Here is a 17,711-nt window from a genome sequence, read left to right on the forward strand (position 1 = left end):
CTTCCTATGAAATTCTGCCTCAAGAACTTCACAGACTCCCTCCCCACCTTCACCCAGCTAAGCTCTCATCCTTCTGGGTTTTTTTTGTTTTGTTTTGTTTTTTTAGATTTTATTTATTCATTTGAGAAAGAGAGCAAGCACAAGAGCGGGGTGAGGGGCAGAGGGAGAAGCAGGCTCCCCACTGAGCAGGGAGCCCAACTGGGGGCTTGATCCCAGGACTCCAGGATCATGACCTGAGCCCAAGGCAGACGCTTAACCGACTGAGCCACCCGGGTGCCCCCACCCTTTTTTTTTTTTTTTTTAAGATTTCATTTGAGAGGGCACCTGGGTGGCTCAGTCGTTAAGCATCTGCCTTCGGCTTAGGTCATGATCCTGGGGTCCTACATCGAACCCCATGTCAGGCTCCCTGCTCAGCGGGGAGCCTGTTTTTCCCTCTCCCACTCCCCCTGCTTGTGTTTCCTCTCTCGCTGTCTCTCTCTCTGTGTCAAATAAATAAAATCTTAAAAAACAAAAAAGATTTTATTTGAGAGAGAGAATATGAGAGGGGGGGGCAGAGGGAGAAGTCGACTCCCCTCTGAGCAGGGAGCCCCACGCAGGGCTTGCTCTCAAGACCCCAGGATCACAACCTGAGCCAAAGGCAGATGCTTTACCAACCAAGCCACCCAGGTGCCCCCTTTTCTTTGTTTTTTTTTTTTTTTTTTTTAAGTGAGCTCTACACCCAAAGTGCGACTTGAACTCACAACCCTGAGATCAAGAGTCACACACTCTACTGACTGAGCCTGCCAGCACCCCAAATCTCTTATTCTTCAGATCTCACTGTAAATGCCATTTCTTCAGAGAGCCTCTTATCCTTACTTATCCACCCAATCCCAATTAGGACCCTCTTAGTCTCCTAAAATATGCTATAATATCATTTCATGAATCTGTCATAATTTGTAATTGTACACCTATGTGCATTCTGTTAACATTTATCCTGCCTCCCTCCTCATTAAAGGACAAGCTCTGTGTGGGCAGGGACCAAGACAGGGTTGCTCACATCTATACACCCGGTGCCCAGAACAGTGTGGCACTTAACATATATTTGTTAAATGGTTAGCAGCTTTTCTGTCTTCTAAACATGGTGTGCCCAGTTATAGCTTCTAGTTTCCTGGGATGCAAACTATTCATGGTATCTTCTGAACACAGAGCCATGTCAGAGCAATAACCACATTTTTAAATGGCTGCTATAGTCCGCATACTTGTGTGCTCTTGCTTTAAGTACACTGCTAATCTTCACAACGGCCCTGTAAGGTGGGGGTTACTACCCCATTTTACAGACAAGGACACCAAGGTTCAGAGAGGTAAAGGAAATTCCTCACAGTCAGATAGCTAGAAAGCACACACAATCAGAACTCAAACCCAGCTCAGAGTCCAGGGTCTGTGCCTCTTCTTCTCAGCTCTCCAGGGGTAGAGTCCAACAGGCCTGAGCGTATGAGAGGCCACGAGAGCAACATGTGGCCCGTTGCTGGTACTTCTTTTTTTACCTGATGGAAAATAACATAAAATATTTTTGTGTTTAAAAAAAAGGACACATTTTAAAGTGTAATATGGAATGAACTTAAAGGAAATTCTGAAGCCAAAACACAAAAGTTCAAAGAAATGCCATGCCTGTTGCCGGGGCCTATCTCAGGAAGCTCCATGGGAAACATGAGAAGCGCTTATCTGTCACTCTTTCTTCATTTTATGTCCCTTTACCTTGTTGCTAATTTTTTTTTTTAAATGCCAGCCTTCCAACTCAGTCTTCATCTTCCACTCCCACCCTCCTTTCACTAAAAAAGTTTAAATGTTTAAACAAAGTGGCAGTGCATCGGCCACGGGCATGTCATTTTCAAAAGCGTTAAGTCATTTACGAGGACACCTTTGGTAGGTACAATAAATCTGATTGATTTTTATTACACATCTTAGTTTAGAATCACTTTTACATTCCTAGACAAAGAGATGGTACAAATAAATATCAACTGTAAAACTTAGAGCCCCAAGTATTGGCATATTCTTTGTCTAAAGGTAGCCAAAGAGAAGGTCAAGATCAACAGTAACTCCAAAGAGCCATAAAGCCCACCGCCCCCTGCCTGCCCCGGGATCACTCCTTTCATAAATAACCTCAAAAGCATTTCATTCAAGAAAACAAAGGCGGGGAGAAAGGGGGCAGATTTCCAAACAGTACCGGACAAAACCACGTGCAGTAGACAACAGCCAGGCCCACTGTCCTTATCCAGTTCCCTCTGAGCATTTTGATTATGGCTTTTAGAGTATATTAATAGCCCCATTTTCGTCCACTGATGGTGTTGAGATGGCTCAAGGTGTTGTTTGCAATGAGCCTGGACCGTAAGTGGTAAATGTGAGGCAGAACTGATATCCCACGTTAGCGGGGAATCGACACTTCTCAAAAACTTGGCAACAATTCTACATTCAGCGAGGGAGGACTTACAACAGTCGGACAGGAAAAGCAGAGAGTGGCCCAGGCCTGAACCGCAGAACTCTCTGACGCCCTTGGCCATGGAGGTGTGGGTGGTACAATTCAAGCAGCATGCAGGCATTCGATGGGGAACAATCCAACGTTAGGTCGGAGTCTTAAGAAAGTGCTTCATGCCTCTGATTTGTGGCCTTGGGTTCTGAATCCAGGGATCTGGGAGACATGTGACTTACAAACAGGAAGCCAGATACATTCTTATCGATCAGAGCAAAAAGGGGCTTGATGAGGGCTGCACACACGGTCTCAAACTCCTTCTCCCCGATGATCTTCTTAGATCCTATTCAGACTTGCTTCCAGTGTTCACTAGCTGCTTCTGCATGAAGGCCCTCAGATGGCTTGGAACATTCTAGTGTGACTACAGACATGAAAACCAGGTTGGTCCTCTATACATTTGGCTCAATTCAGAGCCCAAAGCAGCAGCTTTCTGGTAGCAGTGAGACATGCTCCTGTCTGCTCTACTCAAATATTTATCGGATCCATTTTGGGAGAAGAAAAGCACCAGAGACTGCTTGGGGAGGGACAGCTCCACCTCCTCACAGCTGTTCTACCTGGTCTCAGACTGCCAGACCAACGCAGCTGTGTACAAGGCAAGCTTGTTTTAATAATCCTGCCTGCCCATTTGGCTTTCTTTTTTCGCTCTCTTGGAAAAGTCCCACGGTCACTCAACCACCCTTGCTCAGAATAGCTACCTCGAGACATCGGTATTAAGGTACAGTGTTATCTGCAGTGTTCAGTTCTCAGATGTGCTAGATGAATATTTTCAGCCTATGGAATTCAGACTAGCTTGGAGGGAATGTGGTGCAAGAGACAGGTGTAACTGGCAGATAACCATCTTAGACTAGCCACCTCATCATTTGGTTCCTATTCAAACAGGTAAATTCTTAATAAATAAGAAGCAGGGTTTGATCCCAAGAAGGATGAGGGAAGGCTCCATTATGCTCTGGGAATTGCTGAAAAGGGCCCTGGGTTTCAGAAAGAATGGTAACTAAAAAGGAGATAAGCTGCCAGATGCCAGATCTCCATTTGTAGAATGCTAAGACATTGCACTTGGTACCTCGTCTTTCCCACGGATTCTGATCCAGAAATGTGCCCTGGGAACTCAGCAGCTGAGTTAAAATATAACTCAAGGCCCACCTGAGTCGCCACCGTCCTGAGGCACCATGCCAGCAAGGTGCACCAGTGTGGCCGACCTGGGGACTCCTATCGTCCCCTCAGGCTTGGCTCGTGGACTCAGACACTCGCATGCGAGCACTTCCAGCCTGGATTAGTCATTCAATGGGCCTTTAATACAGACAAAGGCAACAACTGCACATTAGTGTATTTCTAAACCTGGGCAAGTCCTTGGTCTCTTACAGACACACATGGACACACTCAAACAACATAGGCACCACTGTGCTTGCACACCCACACACACTTATGAGCTTCTCTTGGGGGGAAAATGAGTAACACTCACCTAATGACCAACATAAAATGAAGCTCTGAATTTCAATAGTACAAAGAACTAAAACTTACAAACCAAACTAGTATACGTAAACGGGAAGTCCTAACGCTCTCCTCCGAACCTATTCAGCCGCACGGCCACTCCTGGCCACCACCTTTGGCTGTGCCGGCTGGAAGCCGCAGTTCTAGCCTCAGGTGAGTGTTCTGCCTTCGCGCCCAGGCATTATATCTTCCTCTCCCACTGCCCCGAGTCCCACGTCTCTGTCTCTGCACTGCCTCATCACCCTTATGCAGACAGGGAGCAAAATGGGGGATTCAAAAGTGCCACTGTGTGTCTCATTCCCCCGACTCTTGTCCCACCAGAGGAAGCAGAGCCGCCCTCCCTTTTCCCATAAGACAGGCCCATGGCTGAGCACGCTCTGCGGCCAGAGGATGGGCCTGGGCAGGGACACTCAGAGGATGTGTGCAAGGGAAAAGATGGTGACAAATGAAGAGTAAAGTGACACAGTGTATGGACATGGCATCAGCTGACAGATTTATGTCTTTGACAAGGATGGTCATGGTTTTAAGGTTTTAAAGAAGCTGTTTCCCTAAACCCTCCAAGGAGGCAAAGGGACTGCTGTTTCTATTGCTTCCAACATTCTTGGAAAACATTTCCTTATTCAGCAGGTCCCAAAGGCCTATCGAGCCTATCCGGGGCTTGGATCCAAATGAGAATTCTCATTCTACCTACAGAAACAAGCACCTATTCAAGTTCTAGGGCTTTTACTTTTCAACTTCGCTGTCATTTTAGCCTGAGGCTCCAAAGACTTGGTCCTGCTCAGGTGACTCCTAATTCTGCCCTGTTGTTCAACAAGAAAGGAGCCCAGCACAAAGAACAGGCTAGAAAAGGAGAGGGGAGAGGGAGGGAGGGCGAGCGAAGGGAGAGGAGAAGGCAAGGGAGAAGGGAAGCAAGGTCACTGGTCATTCTCTTGCTTTCCACTTCGACTATCACACTTTACCTTACCCATGCAATTCTGAGATGCTAATTAAAGGACATTTCCCAGAGTCGCCGCATGCCGGATGAGCACCGGCACGTTTCAACCAGGTTACGACGGTTAGTCTGCAAAGAGGCCATAGCTTCTCCCCAGGGGCACGGTTCTGAGTGTGGGCTTAAAGTCCTCTCTGCAGGTTTTCGCTCGTCTCTTCTCTCAGAAGGCAACTGCTATTTACACCCTGGGAGAGGAGGACTGGCTTTACTTGGGCACCAGTCCCCGAGACTGTGGATAAAGCTGAGACGCAGGGGTTCCTGAGGAAGAGGAGGATCCCGACTTCCTTCCGCTTTTAGGCCTGCAAAAGTCAAGCACACGTTCACATGTCACGTCCCGTCTCTGTCCCTGACACAGATCAGATTCCTTTCTCACCAAGTATCCTTAGCCTTTCCTCAATGGCCTGAAAGCCAGTATACTTTCAACCATAAAACCACCAGACTGGCACAGTCCGACCCTCCGTGCATGGCGACGTGGCCTGCCAGCCGAGGCATGACACCTCAGGGAAGGGACCTGCTTCTTGGTAACTGTTCTTCCATTTAAATCAGATCTTGACTGTCTTTTCTGAATTGGTAAAAAATACTGTTTGCAGGTAGAATTTCTTCCATTTTTGGTTTTCACCCATTTGCTGTCCTTAAGCTTCTAATTTCTAAATTTTGAATTTAGTACCAAATTAAGCACACCTGGTTATTTAATGGGTTACTTAAATGAGGTAAATTCAGCAATGAGGCTCAAGACCTTGGGTTGTGGATTTAGACACACCTAGGTTTGAACCCTGGCTACTTTCTCGAATTCTCTAAGACTCAGTTTTCTTATCTTATAGATTTTATAAATGGGATTAAGGACAACGTTTATAAGTTTTTGCAGGAAATCAGTAAGAGAATTTTTTTAAAGCACTTAAAACTGCCTAGTGCCTGGCAGCGACCAAAGAACTGTCCCCTATTTCACAAGAACACACGCTCTTTACGGTAGGAACTTGGGCACATTAGCCATTCTGGTGTTCATTAGACTTGACATAATGCCTGAGCCATAAATATTTGTGGAATAAACGAATAAACAGAGGAGTAATATGGAAGTGTTTTCTGGTGTGTTCTGTAAAGCATTCCATGATAAACCTCTACTTTTGTTTGCCCTTGTTCAAGCATGTTCTGTTTAACCACAGGTCATCAAAAGCCACTCACCTGGCCTTGGATTTCTTATTTGTCGTGCTTTCAAAGGATGACGCGTCCACCTGTATCTCATCTTCATCCTGCAGAGCGGCATCCAGTGCAGCCTGGACTTTGGGAGCAATGGCGGGGCCCTCGTAGTCTCTGGTGGTCCGGCTGGGCATGTCCAGCTCCAACAGCACGATGTTCTCTGCCTACAGAAGCACAGCCATAACCAGCGAGGCTGGCCTCTGATCAGACACAGACAGTACAGCAAACCTGTCCCCCTCCAAAGAACAGAACTGCACATTTCTTGCTCCTCAGAGCCTACCAAGAACCTGGAATGACATAGCTTTACAACTTTTTTGCCTGGTGAGGATACAGATGTTTTTATCTTCTTCTCTGGGCTTTCCTCTATTTCCTTAAAAAAAATTTTTTTTCGGGGCGCCTGGGTGGCACAGCGGTTAAGCGGCTGCCTTTGGCTCAGGGCGTGGTCCCGGCGTTATGGGATCAAGCCCCACGTCAGGCTCTTCTGCTATGAGCCTGTTTCTTCCTCTCCCACTCCCCCTGCTTGTGTTCCCTCTCTCACTGGCTGTCTCTATCTCTGTCAAATAAATAAATAAAATCTTTAAAAAAAAAAAATTTTTTTTTCAACAATGAACATATATTATACCCTAAGGGGAATAAGCAGGGAAAAATAATAAGCAGAACCCATTTACTGCAGACAGTGTGAAAATACAAAAAAGTATAAAGAAGAAGATAGTAATCACTGGTAATCTCACCACCCACAGCAGCTCTGATGAACCTTTGGGTTGCTGAGGGAAGGAGGCAGGCAGGGAGTATGCACGTGGAAAGTGTGTGGCACGGTGTGTCTTGTAACGACACTTCATAAATCATACCGGGCCCTGCCTCATAACTGGCCTTGTGGCGGGATTCCTTCACCTGGTAGCCTGCGCTGGGCCTTTCCCTGGCTCCTACACACGGAGATGAGTGTGTAGAGGGAAGAACACCCATGGTACACATCCCCTCCTTCAGCTCCCCCCACCCAGGAGAGTTCAAGGCCCAGAGCTCCAGAGAGGGCAGAAGGGCCACTGCAGGAAGAAGGTGGGGAGATGGAGTGGCTCCATCAATCAATTTTATATGTTGAGATGCTGCTTAACATTTCTCTTAATGGAGTGGGTCCACTGCTAAAAACATCTGAGACCCGCTGCTTTAAATTCTACCTTTGGATCAGGTTAGCCCCCTGGAAAACCACATGTTTTGAGCTGTAGGCTTTGAAATCATGTTTCTGTTTTGAGACATGAAATAATGGGCAAGAGACACGCCCTCTGAGACTGCTAGGAGAATGCTTCTGAGGACTCTGATACATCATCCACCTTCCACTACAGAAAACCCCACCTAATGTAGCTTTTTTGCTTTTGTTCCCTTTATTTTAAATAACTCAGCACCAGGGAGAACAGTACCTGAGGAACTAATTAATCCCAATCTGTTTTGCTCTGGTGGCCAAGGGAGACTCAAAAACAGTTTAAATTTTTCAAGTGAGAAGCTATCCTTTTTTTTTTTTTAAATTGATTATTTATTTATTTGTCAGAGAGAGAGAGAGAGAGCCCAAGCAGGGGGAGCAGTAGGCAGAGGGAGAAGCAGGCTCCCCGCTGAGCAAGGAGCCTGATGCGGGACTTGATCCCAGGACCCCGGGATCATAACCTGAGCCAAAGGCAGACGATTAACCGACTAAGCCACCCACGCGTCCCATCAAGTGAGACTCTACCCTTAAAAAAAATAATACAGGCTCCTGCTCATATAAAATATACATAAGCAAAAAGAAGGCAATTTAACTTGAGCGCACTTCCGTTTTGATATATTTTGCAGCTTTTTAAATTCATACGTAAACTTCCAGTACCAGCTGTTTTATAACTTAACACTACATTGTGTCCCCTGGTCCACCCAATTACCAGCTAGCTACTAAGCCATAGGACCTGCTGCGGAGACGAGGTAGGAGCGTTCAATCAGAGAAGCAATAAAGCGCTGAGTACATGCCTGGCATACAGCAGGTGCTTATGAGTAGAAGTTCGTACAGTATTATTACTGTAAAATATGTTTGGGTCGTTAAATAGTCCTCACTTACGTCACTTTAAATAACTACCTGACTGACCCACATCCCGCGAAATGGAAGTACCGAAAGTTCTTTAACTCATCTCCATCTCCTGTCTTCACACATCTGCACTCCCTCAGCCTTCGCATGGAGCCATTTTCAGGCTTCGAGTTGATGTTTCTTGGCCATTGACGGTATGTTTGTTCTCCCCTCCTCCCCTAGGCCTACTTTTCTAAATCTCATTCTATTTTACCTTCTTATTCATAATTATTTGTTTTTTGTTGTTGTTATTTACTTCGTATATTTATTATTTGTTATAACTGTTATGTTAATATAAATGTCCTCAGGAACCTCTGGAAGGAGTCAGGATACAAACTCTGTGACTTTGCAGGACGGTGCCTGAGGGTTTACATAAATCTAAACTCCTTGAAAAGAGATAGGAGAGAAACACAAGGACGATCTTCTCACCCTATATCGGGCCTCTGGACGAATCATCATGGACATTCTTGCATGTTGGCTCAATGGTCTCTTATATCCCACAGCTGAGACAGGCCGCTTCATCATCTGCTGATTCCTAGAAATGGACTGCAGTGGTTAAAGCCCTGGCTGGGGTGTGTTCCACAGACCCAGGATCGTCCTGTGGAACCAGCTCTCAGAAGACACTGAGCCTATTTAAATAGAACGTGAACCTAGTAACTCCCTGGACTGAGGGCTGCCATGCACATGGGGCAGAAACTGCTTATATTTTCTGATTGAGTTGCATTCTGATTCAAATGTGAACATGACACACCTCTTAAGCTGGAAGGGATCGGAGTCATCATCCAGATCTGAGATGGCAGGCGTGAGGCACAGCTGTCAATATTCCTCACCCCTACATCCTTGGCGGACCATCTCCCATTATTCCAGCAAGACCCAGACGTAGACTGGAAATCCTCCTCAGTGGTGCACCAGACTGCCGTACAATATGACACCTTCCTAGGTACTGCCCCTACTTTGGCCTAGCACGCTTCACTTGACAGCTGGGGAAGCGCAAATGCAGGAACTTGGGAAAGGTCATGAATTCCCTGTGATGGTCTCCCAATTCCTAATAATACCATCCTACCATACCCCTTGGGCCACGTCCAGCTTATCTACATTTTTCCCCTCCTCCCCACCTTAAAATCAATAGTGACTTACTCCAGTCTGGTTATAGGATGTAATTTCCAATGATCTTCCTCTTCATCAAAGAAGGATCTATTCATAATTTTACTTTTTTCTTCCAGAGGGATAAAGTTCTCTATAATAAGATGCCTGTAAGAGCACACACATGAGTGAACACAGGTGGACAGAGAAGACCGCTGGAGAGCTGGCTATCCTACATGTGGGAGTCATTAGATAAGAGGCAAGCTGCTCAGCAAACATTCACTGGGCAGGCACTGCGGGCCAACCATCAGGCAGAGAGCTGGGGTACAGACAGGAATCACACTTGGTCCCTGCCTGAGACAGAGGGGTAACAGTGTGGCCCTCTTAGACATGACAGGTGCCGATGGAGGGCTGCCCTCGAACTCTAGGGAGGTCACTTCTGCCCGAGGAGGAGCAGCTTGAGGAGGAGAACGGACTGAAGAAAAGTGGCCACGCCTGGGCTACACTGGAGTGCACGTGCGCTAACTGCTGTCTCTTAGAAGGTCACTGGTACTGCCAACCCAACGCATTCACTTCCGAAATGCTGAAAACAGATCGGAAGTTAAACGGTCTTCTTCCAATCCCATGGATTGTTGCCCAAGCTAGAAAACTTCCCACTCTAATCACCAGGACAAGGAGCAAGACTGAGTGGACTTCAGTCCCTTAGACCACTGAGAATAAAGGCTGTTCCCAAGAAGAGTCTCAGCCTGAGGAGAGCTGGGGAACATGGCGAACAATGAAACTGGAACCCACTAGGTTGTGTCTTTCTATGGTGACGACTGTCCCCTGCCACATCTCTGCATTCACGCTTTCAAAACCTCAGGACAGAACAATGCCAAAGGGGTGTTAACGTGGGAAAGACACACAACAAACACCACCGTGTGAAAGAGGCTGACTCACTGTTTATTCAAAAGATATAAATAGGAGCTATAACAATGAAAATGGCTTCCCTAGGGGAAAAAATATTTCAGAGAGATGAAATTTTCTACTTATTTTATTTGAAACATTTAAGAAATTATTTTTATGACATATGTTTGTTTTTTTCTGATTTTTAAAAGTCCTATTTATATGGTAGGAAATGCAAAAATTAACTACACACAATTTCTCTATCCAGAGATAGCTATTATTAATATTTTAGCACATTTTGTTCTGATTTTTTTCCTAGGTGTACATACCTAGAAAGAGGACACATTAATTATAAGGGTTCCTTCCAAATTTAAAACTTGGTCATTAAAATAAACCCTCTGAAGAATTCTTTTAAGAAAAATTCCAGCTAGGGGCACCTGGTGAGCTCAGTCTGCAGAGCATGTGACTCTTGATCTTGGGGTTGTAAGTTCAAGCCCCATGCTGGGTGCAGAAATTACTTTAAAAAAGAGAAAAGCAAAATCTCAGCGAATGTTGTAGAAAGACTGATAGAGAAAAACAGTATTTTGCAACCCTTTAATAAATGAAATAATAATTTCAGAAAAATTATTGTTGGTTGAAACCATTAACGTAGTGGTTCTTAAGCCAGGCTGCAGTTAATATCACTTACAGAGTTCTGAAAAATGTCTTGCCCAGACCTCATGAGAGACCAATGGTTCTCGAAGTGTGTTCACAGAACCAACAGGAGCAATAACTGGAATTTGTTAGAAATGCGAATTCTCAGGCTCCATTCCAGATGAACTGAATCAGACTTCTCTGGGTACGGGGCCCAGCAATCTGTATTTAACAAGCTCTTCAGATGATTTGGTGCCTGCTAAAGTTGAAGGACCAATTAAGTCAAAATCCTTGGGGTGGGCCTTTTTTAAAACTCCTCATATGATTTCAGTGTGCAGCCAAGGTTGAGAACCGGGGTTTCAGAGCCAGCTTTCAGTTAAAGCTTTCAGTTAAAATCCAGACTGTGAGATGTTTCTATAGGTTGACCTGGCTTTTATTAAGTCAATTGCAAAAAAAAAAGATTTAAAAGGAAAAGGGATTGCTCCAGAGTAAAATAAACTGAAGAGAAATAATAACCAAATGCAATATGTGGTCTTTGTATAGATATTAATATGAACAAAGCCATAAAATCTGAATATGGGTAAGGCATGAGATAATACTAAGAAACAACATTAATTTTGTTAGGTGAAAAGATATCGTTGTGTATACAAAAATCAATTGTAATTCTATACACTAGCAATAAACATTCTGAAAATAAAATTAAGAAAAACAATTCCAGGGGCACCTGGGTGGCGCAGTCGTTAAGCGGCTGCCTTCGGCTCAGGGCGTGATCCCAGAGTTCTGGGATGGAGCCCCACATCAGGCTTCTCTGCTAGGAGCCTGCTTCTTCCTCTCCCACTCCCCCTGCTTGTGTTCCCTCTCTCGCTGGCTGTCTCTCTCTGTCAAATAAATAAATAAAATCTTTAAAAAAAAAAAAAAGAAAAACAATTCCATATACAACAGCAAAAAAAAAAAAAAAAAACCCACTTAGGTATACATTTAACAAAAGAAGTGCAAAGACTTATCTACTGAAAACTACAAAACATTTTTGACAGAAATTGAAGATCTAAATAAATAAAAAGACATCCCATGTTCATGGATCAACACACTTAACTGTTGACAGTATTCTCCAAATGGATCTATAGATTCAACACAGTCCTTATCAAAATCCCAGCTGGCTTTTTCACAGAAATTGACAAGCTGATCTTAAAATGTATACGAAAATGCAAGAAACCCCAAATAGCCAAAAACAATCTTGAAAAAGAAGAACAAAGTTGGAGGACTCATACTTCCTCATTTCAAAACTTACTAAACAGCTACAGTAGTCAAGACTGTGGTATTGGCATAAAGACAAACAGATCAATGGAACAATACTGAGAGTTCAGAAATAAACCTTTCCATTTATGATCAACAAGGATGCAAAGACAATGAGAGAAGACCCTTTCAACAAATGGTGCTGGGACAACTGGATATCCACATGCAAAAGAAGGCACCTGGAACCCTACTTCAGGCTATATATAAAAATTAATGCAAAATGGATCACAGACCTAAAAGTAAGACCTGAAACTTTAAGACTCTAAGAATGACCTAAGAGAATTGAAAACGTAAGTCCACAATAAAACTTGTACACAAATGTTCATAGCAGTATTATTCATAATAGCTAAAACACAGAAACAACCTAAAGGTCCATCAACTGATGAATGGATACATAAAATGTGGTATATTCATACAATACAATATTATTCAACCATAAAAAAGAATGAAATATTGATATGTGCTACAACATGTATGACCCTTGAAAACACTATACTAAGTGAAAGAAGTCAGCCACCAAAGGCCACATTATTCCATTATAAATTGATATGCAATATCCAGAATAGGAAAATTTAGATACAATACCAAAAGTTTAAGCAACAAAAGAAAATAAAGATAAACTGGACTATATCAGAATTAAAATCGTTTGTGCTGCAAACAAAATACCATAAAGTGAAAAGACAACCCACAGAATGCGAGAAAATATCTGCAAATCGTCTATCTGATAAGAGATTTGTCTCCGGAATATAGAAAGAACTCTTACAACTCAATAATAAAAAGACCCAATAAATTACCCAATTTTAAAACGGGCAGAAGATTTGAACAGACATTTCTCCCAAGAAGTTATGCAAATGTCCAAAGAGCACATGAAAAGATATTCCATATCATTAGTCATTAGAGAAATGCAAATGAAAACCACATACAACTTCACACCCACTAGGACAGCTATAATAAAAAGGACAGACAGTTACAAGCGTCAACAGGATGTGGAAAAATTGGTGGTGGAAATGTAAAATGATGCAACCATTCTGGAAAACAGTTTGGCAATTCCTCCAAAAGTTAAACACAGAGCTACCATATGACCTAAGCAATTCCAGTCCTAGGTATATATCTCAGAGAAATGAAAACATGTCCATCTAAAAACTTGTCTATGAATATTCACAGCAGCATTATTCATAATAGCCAAAACCTGGAAACAACCCAAATGTCCATCAACCGATAAATGAATAAAATGTGTGGTATATGCATAAATCTAATCTCATTCAGCCATAAAAAAGAATGAAGTCCTGACATGTTACAACATGGATGATCCTTGGAAGCACCATGTTAAGTGAAAAGAACTAGTCCAGAAGGCCACATAGTATACGATTCCATTTATATGAGACGTCCAGAATAGACAAATTTACAGAGACAGAAAGTAGACTAGTAGGTACTTAGCACTGAAGGGGGGCAGGTAATAAGGAATGACTGCTAACTGGTACTGGGTTTCCTTGGGGGCACAGGGAGACACAAAAAATGTTCTAAAACCATATTGTGGTAGCAGCACCTGGGTGGCTCAGTCAGTTAAACCTCTGCCTTCAGCTCAGGTCATGATCCCAAGGTCCTGAGATCAAGTCCTGCATTGAGCTCCCTGCTTAGCAGGGAGCCTGCTTCTCCCTCCCTCTGCCTGCCACTCCCCCTCCTTGTGTTCTTGTGCTCTCTGTCAAATAAATACATAAAATCTCTAAAAAATTTTTAAAAATTAAAATTAAAACTAAAAAGTCAGATTGTGATGCTGGTTTTACAACCCTGTAAATATGTATTTTTAAAACTGACTTGTACAATTTATTTATTTATTTATTTATTTATTTATTTATTTAGGGGGCGAGGGGGGCAGAGGGAGTAAGAATATTAAGCAGGCTCCATGCCCAGTGGGGAGCCTGACACGGGGCTTGAGCTCACAACTCTGAGATTACAACCTGAGCCGAAAGCAAGAGTTGGATGCTTAACCCACTGAGCCACCCAGGTGCCCGCTGACTTGTATACTAATTTAAACAGGTGAATTGTATGGTATGTAAATTATATCTCAGTAAAGCATTTTTTAAAACAGCATTATGATTATGTATGTAAGTATGCAGGAATGAGACAACATGAGGTTAATATTACACGAGATTTTAGAATACTTGTATGAAAGATAAATGGCAAAAGGTTGTTTATCAATGAATCCGGGTGGTGGGCATTTGTGTGTTCATTATACCATTCAGAAAATTCTACTTAATAATAGATTCCCTCTTGTCAATAGAGGCTGGAGCCTTTAAAAACTTCAAGCAGGTAGGGTGGAAGGAAATTTGGAGATCATCCGGTGAAGTCATTCACCTAACAGATGGGACCCAGAGACAGAAAGTGACTTTCTCAAGAATAAAAAAACAGACAAGGTGGGGAGAAGTAGGCAGGGGCCCGGTCTTTAGAGACATATTTCTTACTCAACAAACAACCACCTGGCCAGTGGCTGGGGGTGCCATGAAAGGCCCAGAACTTACTTGAGTTTCAGCTCCCTTGTGAGCTCATTCTGAGTCTGTTCCAGCTCCTGACGCTCCTTGATGTGCTCTTCTTGGAGGTCATGGATCTCCGCCTTCACCGCCTGAAGCTTGGAGAAGAGCTGGAACGGAGGGGAGGGGCAAGTGAGGAGGGGAGTCCTCCAGACAACAGAGTTCCTCCCTTCCCCCACGTCTCAAGAACCTCTGGCTGGCCTCGTTCCTTTATACCTTCTTGAGTTTTTTGGTCTTGATGTCCACCTCCTGCTGCAATGAGCTGTACGTCTCTTTAAGCTCCAAGGTCTCCTCATCTCTGCTTTCCATCTGTTGCTGGATTTCTCTTTCTCGACGTTTCTGAGCAACATCACAAAATTCATCAGCTTGTCTAGAGACAAGATCAGAGTCTCCCACAAGGAGCTAAACACGTCGTTTTCATTCCCTCTGAAGAATCTAATACAAGAGACATTTGCTCTGTAGCATTGGTGCGCCTCACCCCACCCCGTTCTCGAAAGGGAATGAAAATTACCTGCTCGGCAATTTCCTGCCGTTTCTGTTCCAGGACTTTCTGCTGCTCATTCGTATGATCTACTATATTTTTCCCTCCAACGAGCAGCTTACTCTCCATGGCCTGCGTGACAAAAAAGTAGAATCCATCTCGTGAATGATCTCCCTCAGAACATATCTCCTCACAGGGAAGCCTGTAAAACATAGCGAGCTCGGGACCGAACCAAAGGGGTGAACTCTGGGGGAATATATTGTGCACAGCGGTGTCCTGACCATCACCGGGGTGGAGCTCAGGCGGCTCCACCGGGGCTTTGCCTTCGAAACAATGACGATACAGATTCCCCAGGAATATAGGAATTTCAGCTTTCTTAAAAAAAAATTTTTTTTTTTGGTTTGTATGTACAAAGTATTGACCCACTCAAAACATATGGAGTACCTCCTATGTGCTAGGTACTAGGGCTGCAACCGAGTATGAATCTCAAAGCCGAAGACCCCGCTGAGGGCCACAGACAAGTGAGCAGGCTCGCACGCTGTGGAGTCAGACACCATCGTGAGGAGAAGACAGAGTAATAATGGGACAGGCATACGGGGGGAAGAGACGTCAGGCTCTTGGAGGGAATCAAGGAAAGCTTCCTGTCTCAAGAGTAGCTTAAGTAAAAATAGGAATTAGCTTAAAAAAAACAATTGCAGCGGTGTCTGGGTGGCTCGGTCGGTTAAGCATCTGACTCTTGATGTTGGCTCCGGTCATGATCTCAGGGTCGTGAGGGTGAGCCCGCGTCGGGCTCAGCACTGAGTGTGCAGTCTACTTGACATTCTCTCTCTCCTTCTCCCTCTGCCCCTCCCTCTGCACACACAAGCCCTCTCTCTCTCTCTCTCTCAAATAAATAAATAAAATCTTTAAAAAAAACCAAAACACCGTGTGTGAGAGAGTAGCGTAGGAAGCAAGCAGGGGTCAGTTCAAAAACATCAAAGCCCTGTTAAGGGAAACTAAAGTTGATCTGAGAACCGCAGGAATCACACTGACTGTTCTTTGAACATAAGGGTACACAGTCAGATTTGTGTTTTAGAAACATTCTTCCCAGGAGCGCCTGGGTGGCTCAGTCGTTAAGCATCTGCCTTCGGCTCAGGTCGTGATCCCAGCGTTCTAGGGTCGAGCCCCACATCGGGCTCCCTGCTCAGCGGGAAGCCTGCTTCTCCCTCTCCCACTCCCCCTGCTTGTGTTCCCTCTCTCGCTGCCTCTCTCTTTGTCAAATAAATAAATAAAATCTTTAAAAAGGAGAGAAAGAAAAAAGAAACATTCTTCCCCCACCACAGGAAGGATGACTGGAAAAGGGCAGGCCGGGTGGAGGGAGACCAACCAAGAGGCTGTTTTGAGGATCCAGGCCTGGGCTAGGGCAGTAATGGTGGGAGAGCGCAAAGTGGGTGGGTCCAAGAGATCCAATCTGATGGCACAGGATTCAGAGGCCTTGGGACTGACTGGGCCGAAGCGAGAGGGAGGGATGGCTAGCAGGGATAACTCCTAGGGGTCTGGCTTGACTGCGAAAAGGAAGGTAGGAACAGGTTCTGGGTGGCCATGGCCATCTCTGGAAACGTCCAGTAGGCAGAGACTATCAGGCTTGAATGTTAGGAGACAGCTCTGGGCTGGCTATATAAATAGCACACCTTGAGCATTTAGACGGTAGCTAAAGCCATGGGAACAATTTGCCCCTGAAAAGCACAGAATCCACAAACTCCACGACCTTGCTTTTAAGAAACTTAAAACATTAATGGCAGCCCTGCTGCCATCTTTCAGTGAACCTTTAGGCCCATTTCCTCTTCTCTCAAAATGAAGCGGTTGGACTGGATTACTAACCCTCCCCCCCCCCCCACACACACACTCCTTTCAGCTCTAAGATACTTTCGTCCCATGATTTTACAGCATCCAGAGATTTCGAGAGACAGAAGTAGTATCATTCTCCCACAAACAAAACATCTAAGAGATTTAGTGACCTTGAGGTAATATTGAGTCTTGCCACACCTGGCCTCCGAGAGTTGTCCAAATAACCCAGGTTGTTTAGAGAGAGTCTGGGTGTTCCTGGGCTTGAATAACAGATGTCATCCTAAAAGCCAGCATGCACATCCAGCATGGGCACACCTTGCTACACTTCAAGTGCAGGAACCAGGAGGCGAGAAGTGGCGTCTGACGTTAAGGAAGCCCATAGTAAGCCCCTCCCTGGAACAAAGTGACCTCCTAACTGCGTTGTATAGGACTCCATTTTCACATCAGGTCTTGAAAGCTCTGAAAAGGACCCCTGCCTCTGGAGTAAAATAGAATCCAGCTCTGTGAACGGGCTATTATGAAGCTACAGATAAAGCACAGCTCCATACAGTGGGGGAAGGGGAGGCGAGACAGAGATCACTGGTCATTTTTAAATTAATAAACAAGGATACATTGACATCAGAGTTTTCAAAAATTCACTAAGAAAGAACGCAACACCTCAGAGCCGTTCTGGCTTGTGGTCAGGCAGCGGTCATCCTCAGATTTCCAGGGCTAGCTCTGTCCTC

General features: G+C 44.5%; 1 protein-coding gene across 1 annotated transcript in view; it reads right to left on the reverse strand.

Moving 5' to 3' along the window:
- Positions 1-1,898: 1,898 nt before the first annotated feature.
- KIF3B (kinesin family member 3B) overlaps positions 1,899-17,711 on the reverse strand; it is a 38,778-nt gene continuing 22,965 nt past the window's right edge. Inside the window, exons 3-9 of the mRNA XM_026503262.4 lie at positions 15,190-15,291; positions 14,895-15,017; positions 14,670-14,788; positions 9,394-9,507; positions 8,686-8,791; positions 6,162-6,340; positions 1,899-5,281 (exon numbers count right to left, since the gene is read on the reverse strand). Of these exons, the coding sequence (XP_026359047.3) occupies positions 5,188-5,281; positions 6,162-6,340; positions 8,686-8,791; positions 9,394-9,507; positions 14,670-14,788; positions 14,895-15,017; positions 15,190-15,291 (837 nt within the window). The 3' untranslated portion in view covers positions 1,899-5,187. The remainder of the gene's footprint in view (positions 5,282-6,161; positions 6,341-8,685; positions 8,792-9,393; positions 9,508-14,669; positions 14,789-14,894; positions 15,018-15,189; positions 15,292-17,711) is intronic.

This window comes from Ursus arctos, unplaced genomic scaffold, assembly GCF_023065955.2.
Source record: "Ursus arctos isolate Adak ecotype North America unplaced genomic scaffold, UrsArc2.0 scaffold_16, whole genome shotgun sequence".
Lineage (NCBI taxonomy): Eukaryota > Metazoa > Chordata > Mammalia > Carnivora > Ursidae > Ursus > Ursus arctos.